Genomic DNA, 7,601 nt, shown 5'->3' with positions numbered 1-7,601 from the left:
ATATATGAGTACCGGTTGATCACTGAGGTCCGCGTAATTGACTAACCCCTCCCAAAATGTCAAGCCTTGTACCTATTGTAGATAGGATAATTATCAGGTGTACAAGAGTGGTACAGGTAGTAACTATTTGAATAGTAATCAATTTCATTGACTATCTATTTCGTTGACCAAGCTCAAATCCTATCTGTCAGCTTTTAGCATTGCATTTTATCTCACGACGACACGTACTATATTTGGCTCAATAGACAACAGCTACTTCAGCCACGTCATCTGTGTGCGTAGGTATAAATTTTTTTATTACGCAATGGAAATTTATACATGGTCAAAAAGATCGAGTTACGCCAATATCCGAGTAATGTAATGGGCAGAGACTATGATAACAACAGGATTTTTCGCTTAGTATATCGACACGCTATAGACGAGACAGCAATGTGAAATCGGGTTCTAACATGAATGACGGTCCTAGAGGTGCTCATTTATTATCTATGCTCTTGGCAGATTCTTGATTTGTCAAGCGTGAGGGCAGAAATCATTCCGATATGTTGTACGAAAGCGCTAAACCGGTCGACGACCTCATTCGTAAAGACGAGAATATTCTACGACCCTTTTTTTTTTTCAAATTTCAACAAAATCTACCTTACCATCAAACAAAGATAACAGGATAACATTTTCAAACAATACGCTCATCTCCATTTGTAACCCTTTTTATTCCATTGGTACGCCAGTTGAGATTGTTGAAAGTCTGGTTTCAGAATGATATCATGTTTTTCAAAATCATTAAATCCTTCTTTGAGTTCTTTAAAATATGCATCTAAAACTTATTCGTATTTTTCATAAGATTCATAAGTATGTTCTCCGTTTTCATTAATTATTTTTCTGAACGGACGAATGTATTATTCTCAAAGCAAGAATGAGTTTGAACAACGACTTATTTCTAAATTACAAAATACTTCACTTCATATCCTGAAATAATATAAATGAATGCGCCCTTTTAAAGCCTAGCCAGGCTCATGGGGGGTGGGGCGGTTTCCCGGTTTCAATGGCGTATATGTTCCCCAGCTGGACGGAACGCCAGTCCATCGCAGCGTTACTCATTTTTGCCAGCTGAGTGGACTGGAGCAACGTGAAATGAAGTGTTTGGCTCAAGAACACAACGCGTCGCCCGGTCCAGGAATCGAGAATTATTATTACTTTACAATGACATATTTAATTCATTTTCTTCTGACGTTATACAAACGCCATGTCGCGGTGAAAAAATTATATCCGATCATTCACAATGGGAATAATTTTCTTTTAAAAACGTCAATTATTTTCTATCGCAAATATATATTGTGGTTAATACTAGCCCTTGCGATACCCAGCACATTTTCGAATGATAGGATCAAATCAATACTGATTAACTAATTCTCTATCATGACTATGTCTTGAAATTTGTTATGCCTTACAGCATTTACTTGAATATAGTTCACAATGCCTGTAACTTTTTTGTATCAAAATGATATTTAATACGACAAATTTGGCGCAGATATTTTGCTGTTGCAAAATGCACCGAAAAGAAATCAGTTATTTTTTAAGTCTGGTGCTTATTCTACTGTTCCCTCCTTTAACATGTGTAATAAATCTTTCATTGTTTCTGGTCATACATGGAGCGCCATCTGTACACATATTCACCAGCTTAGAAAAATTCACTCCTACTTCACAACATCTATCATTAAAATTTTTGAAAAAGTCACTTCCCAGTGTCCTTCACTTAAATGTGCCTTTATGAGTAATTCTTCATATACACGAAAGCTTTCGCGAATAAAATGCAATATTCGTGTTAAAACCGTGGAATCTGTTGATCCATCAAAAGCTATTGAGTTCATAAACATTTTCTTTCTGGATTATGTTAGTTGCTAGTTGAAGCAGCTCAGTTACATTGTGAGCTAATTCATGTTGCCGAACTGTATCAGTTCTTCTTTTGAAAGGTATATCTTCCTTCATATTTAATTTTTCTCCTGTCAACTTTTCTTTGTCCGAAATGTCGGATTTTCCACTTAGACACCCCACCCCCTGGCAAATTCAGTGTATTCCTTTAGTAGATTTTACTAACGAATACAAGTCTTGCTGACACAGGCAAACACTAGTCTTTTTGGAACCTGGTCGTATCCTTATATTTGCTAACTCAGTATCTGTATCTAAGCATCTTACAACTTTCAAAGGCTTACCTTCATAAGGTCCACTGCATCGCTAAATGACTTGCCTTGTTTTTTACTATTTAAATATACTACTTTAGAACATTATTTCGTTTTACAATTAATTTTCTTGATGTAGTACTGAATGGAATAGTTGTTTTTACTTAGACGTTTTTTTTTTAATTTCTTCAGTGCGATCTTTGGAAACTCATCCTCTAATATTGTATATTTATTTTCCTTGGGCAATTGCATTTCTTTATTGTTAGAGCAAGTGAGTCATTTCATCATTTCCAAGCACTAAAAAATTATTATAATGCCCATTTGTCAATAAAGACTCTATCACCTTCCTGCGTTCTTTACAATCTTTCAACATAATGAGGCGGCAAATGAAAAAAATTACTATAAGGACACTAATAAACGATTAAGTTTAACTTCCTGTACGGCACAGTAACGCACGAGACTGCATCAAATAGTCAGTCCTGAAAGGCATGGTATCACAAGAACTGTACTAACTTTGTTTACATTCATTTTGAAGGAAGTGAGGCGGTCGCTAATATAAGACAGAAAACTTTAATTCCATTATTCGTTTGCATTCTGAAACAAATTTTTACAGGATGTCAACACTTCATTGATTGTAGCAACAATGAGGCTACATGCACTGTATGTCAGCACTAGACCTCTCCCTAGACTCTTGCTATGTATCGTACGTTTAGTAGTCTTCATTGATTCCTGCGAGCGGTCATTTCTGCGTTCATTTTTCTATATTTTTATGTTTAAATGCGTTTTGTATTTACGGATGGATACATCAGATCACCTCCTCCAGTGACCCCGCCCCCACCCTTCATTATAGCAAGACACCTGTTTCTGACTCTCTGTCACACTTTAACCGTTCATCCTCTGACACAAGTTTCCCTCCTCAATGCCCCTGCCCCTCTCAAAATTCCTTGTCTTGCTAGTTACTTGGTGACCCTGCCAGTTCTGGTGCCACGTAAAACGCATCCAGTCCGCACTGTAAAGTGGTTGGCATTTGAAAGGGCCTCCACCTGTAAAAATCATGCCCAAACTAACATCACCTGTGCTACTGCCACGTAAACAGCACCGAGTCCACTCTGTAGAGTGGTTTGTGTTACGAAGGGCATCCAACCGTAAAAACCCTGCCAAAACAGACACAGTATCTTGGTGTAATCTTCTACCTGACCGGCTACTGTCAACAGTCCTAACCATACACGCATGCATGGAAGACGGACGTTAAACGATAAATGAATACAAAAAAAAAGTAGATATAAACACACATGAACAAAGAAATAAATAAAAACAAAAACAAACGAACATGTATTAACAGAGGATATAGATAATACAAGCACTCCCCATACACACACATGCACTTACAAAAACATAGACACATTGAAGGATACGCATGCGTAGACACATACAATAGGAATACAAAATACAAAATGGCTGATAGTTAGCAAGGTGAGACACACATAAGAAAGAAGGAAGCAAAGGACCACTGATGAGGTTACAGAAGTGTGACGAAAGAACTCTGGCCGAAATAGGATTAATGTAATATAAAGCTGAAGCAAATTAACACCAAATATACAGTGCGTGTGTTTTTATTGGCTAAACTGACAATATGACCATCCCCAAGTACAACAACAATATTATTATCATTATTGTTTATAAACCTAGGATATATTAGTTTCTAATTTAGGCCCAAGGCTATTTGATTTAAATGACGAACCTCTCGTTCTCAAACCTGTTTGCCTCGTGCATGTTTTCCATCTTTTACCTGTTGTTATTTATTTTAGTCATTGGCCTGCTGCCCTGCTGGAGCACTACCTTGAAAGGTTTAGCGAAGCACATCGATCCCAATAGTTATTGTTTGAAGTCTGGTGCTTATTCTATCGTACCCTTTCGTCGAATCGCTAAGTTACAGGGATGTAAACAAACCAACAGCGGTCGTCAAGCCGTAGGTGACGAACACAAAGACACACACAAATACATTCATATACATCTATATGTGTGTGTGTGTGTGTATAATGTGGTAAGGTTTATATGTATGTATGTACACACACACACACACACACACACACACACACACACACTATATATATATATATATATATATATATATATATATATATATGTACATATACGCAAACATAACTAGCAAGATATAGATAGATAGATAGATAGATAGATAGATAGATAGATAGATAGATAGATAGATAGATAGATAGATAGAACTATTGTACACACTGGGCTATTTATAATCTCACATTCCTTTGTAGCTATACAGATAACGTTCAACAAGACGAGGGTATCTACAGGTTGATACCCTCCCCATCTACCAAATTTCGTTCTAATCACTCATTATCGTCTTAAAAGAAGAAGGATTCACTGGTCTATTTAATCTTGTTGAAAATAAAGACGCGTTGATCACATGTGTGGACTATGAGACGGATCAGTCAGTGTTAACAACAACAGCGACCGCAGAAACAGTAGTAGCTCCAACGACAACAACAACAACAACAACAACAACAGCAGCAGCTGCAACAACAGCGACAACAATAGCAAAAAAAAAGGATCTTTTTTAAAACGGGGGCCACATTTTTCATTAATGTTTTACGTAGTGCTTTTGGTACCGAAAGACTTTCAAACTTCGTATACTTATCTATTTTGTGTTATAGAACAGAAAAATATTTTTGTATTCGAATTTATTTCATGTAAAAAATTGTCTTATTTCGATAATTTCAACCAATCACTGACGTCCATTCAGCCGATATACATTAAGTGCCGACTACATAAACAAACGATTCTTCGTTTTATTTGCTTTTTTCATTTTAAATTTGCTTTAACCCTAACCCTAACACTAACCCTAGGGTTAGGGTTAGGGTTAGAGTTAGGGTTAGGGTTAAGGTTAATTGTTTCAGAATCGTTTGTTTATGTAGTCGGCACTTAATGTATATCGGCTGAATGGACGTCAGTGATTGGTTGAAATTACAGAAATACGACAACTTTAACATGGAATAATTTATGGATTTCTTTTTTTTTTAAGAAGACTAAGAGAAAAAGATGTTTTATATGACACATTCTACCAGTGATCCAAGTTTCAAAGTGTTTCGTTAATGAAAAATGTGGCCCCCGTTTTAAAAAAGATCCAAAAAAAATAATAATAATAACAGCAACCTTGAAAATGAGCCACGTGTTGCTACATTCCGCCTCGTCCCCAGTAGAAGATCCTGAAAAAAAAACTCGGCTTATAACACCTTTTTTCCACCCCTTTAATACTCTGTAAGTTGGACCTATTAATAATCATTTGAAAATCTCCACCTTTTGCGGTCTCTCGTTTTGCATGTATACATATTTAACATATGGTATAATTATAAACAGGACAAATTTTAGCCACTTCTCCGCAGATTGAAATAAATAATAAACAACCCTAATCGATTTTCGAACCTTATTGGGTACTCATCAGAGGCGTCTACATCATTCCGACAGTTACCAGAGAAACAGGCAGTCAAACTGGTTATATACTCAACAAATGCAACAGTTACTCTATGAAGGAATTCCTAATTTGCATACCGAAAGTGTTTAACACTCTATAAATATCGGGCGCCTGTCAACGGGGATCTAAACATATTTTCTATTTCATACCGAAGTTAATATATTGAATATATTTAATGTATGTGATGTATCTAATTTGTTTAACTGCATAGTTGCCTCTATGTATGTATGTATGTATGTATGTATGTATGTATGTATGTGTACATGTAAGCATGTATGTATGTATATGTATACATGTATGGGTGTTTAAATATATATGAACGTATACATATGTGTGTGTGTATATATGTGTATATATATATGCTATATATACATACATACATACATATACGTAATGGAAATTTTTATGCATTTGTATATGTATATATCTCTATAGTGTACGTGCCTCTGTGTGTGTGTGCGTGTGTGCGCGTGCGTGCGTGTGTGCGCGTGCGTGCGTACGTGCGTGTGTCTGTGTGCACGCGGGCACGTCGCATCCTTAAACATATAACCACATCCAAATAAACGGAAATACTTACCGCTAACCTTTACCTTCGTGCACGTCCTCCACATACCGACATTGGTAACTTTTGACATCTTGTTGCTGCCGGTGCTACTGAACTGGTACCAATAGTCAGTTCCTATCGACGTTCCAATTAAGGCCAAAGCGATGAGGCCCAATGACCAAGCAATGAGCATCCATACTGTCTGAGAGGAAGGCATGGTATATCTGTTGTTGGTGCCTTTTTGGAGATTTGGTATATACTATTTATTTTATATATATATATATATTTATGTTGTTTTTTTCTTCTTCTGAGAATGCGGAAGAGGAAGATCAAAGCCAAATTAAAGCGTAAGTAAGAATCCCTCAACTGAAAGAAAAATGAGAAAAAAGATCAACAATAACAACAACAACAACAATAGGGATAATAATAATAATAATAATAATAATAATAATAATAATGATGATAATAATAATAATAATAATAATAATAATAATAATAATAATGATAATAACAACAACAACAACAACAACAACAATAATAATAATAATAATAAATTCTGGTTTTATTGGCCACAAGGGCTAATATAAATTAAAAACATGTAAGGACAAAGACAGGACGAAGGCTACAAAAGGTTTTGTCCGAAAAGAAGAAAACCTTCGTGTAAACAGGAAAAACAGAGAATGATATAACAAATAAAACTCCCAATAGGGGGAGGCGCTCGAATAATAATCCTGAATCCATGACTTGTCCTGATGCAGTACCAGACTCTGGCTCTCATGGCTTCTGATCTTAACTGATTCGAAGTGTTATCATGTACATTGTTTTGTCTTGGTATAAAAGATGGGCTACAGCAAATATTATGCTCAATACCACAGATTTGCTTGTCAGTTGTTTGACCTTAACCAGTTGAGCATGTTCCTTAGTGGCTGACGATATGTACATCTCTGATCACGAGCAGAAGTAGTGGGGGAGCATCATAGCCAGGTATTGAGAGGAATTCTTTGGGGTTTGAAAAATGCACCTCAGGAAACATGGGTGTTTCAACATACTTAAACAACCCTTATTCAGGGACCTTTTGAGCGGGATGGGCTACTCGACCTGAAGAAAATTCTAACTGGGTCACACTTGCAAGGTTATGCGCTGTTTATCTTGATATGAGATCAACCATATGTCGCGCACATATGGTTGTGATGCATGTGCCTGGTGTACCCTCATCAGACAGGTACTCATGATGGGTATACTGGGCTTTGTATATTTTACCCCAGTGTCACTTTGATGGCATGCACTGCTCTCCCATTCAATAATAATAAGAGTAATAATAATAATAATAATAATAATAATAATAATAATAATAATAATAATAATAATAATAATA

General features: G+C 36.1%; 1 protein-coding gene across 1 annotated transcript in view; it reads right to left on the bottom strand.

Annotated features, from left to right (window-relative positions):
• LOC106874625 (claudin domain-containing protein 1) overlaps positions 1-6,592 on the bottom strand; it is a 21,587-nt gene extending 14,995 nt beyond the window's left edge. Inside the window, exon 1 of the mRNA XM_014922420.2 lies at positions 6,260-6,592. Within this exon, the coding sequence (XP_014777906.1) occupies positions 6,260-6,443 (184 nt within the window). The 5' untranslated portion in view covers positions 6,444-6,592. The remainder of the gene's footprint in view (positions 1-6,259) is intronic.
• Between the last annotated feature and the right edge of the window lie 1,009 nt (positions 6,593-7,601).

Source organism: Octopus bimaculoides, chromosome 23 (genome assembly GCF_001194135.2).
Source record: "Octopus bimaculoides isolate UCB-OBI-ISO-001 chromosome 23, ASM119413v2, whole genome shotgun sequence".
NCBI lineage: Eukaryota > Metazoa > Mollusca > Cephalopoda > Octopoda > Octopodidae > Octopus > Octopus bimaculoides.
This window is presented reverse-complemented; position numbering and strand designations above follow the sequence as displayed.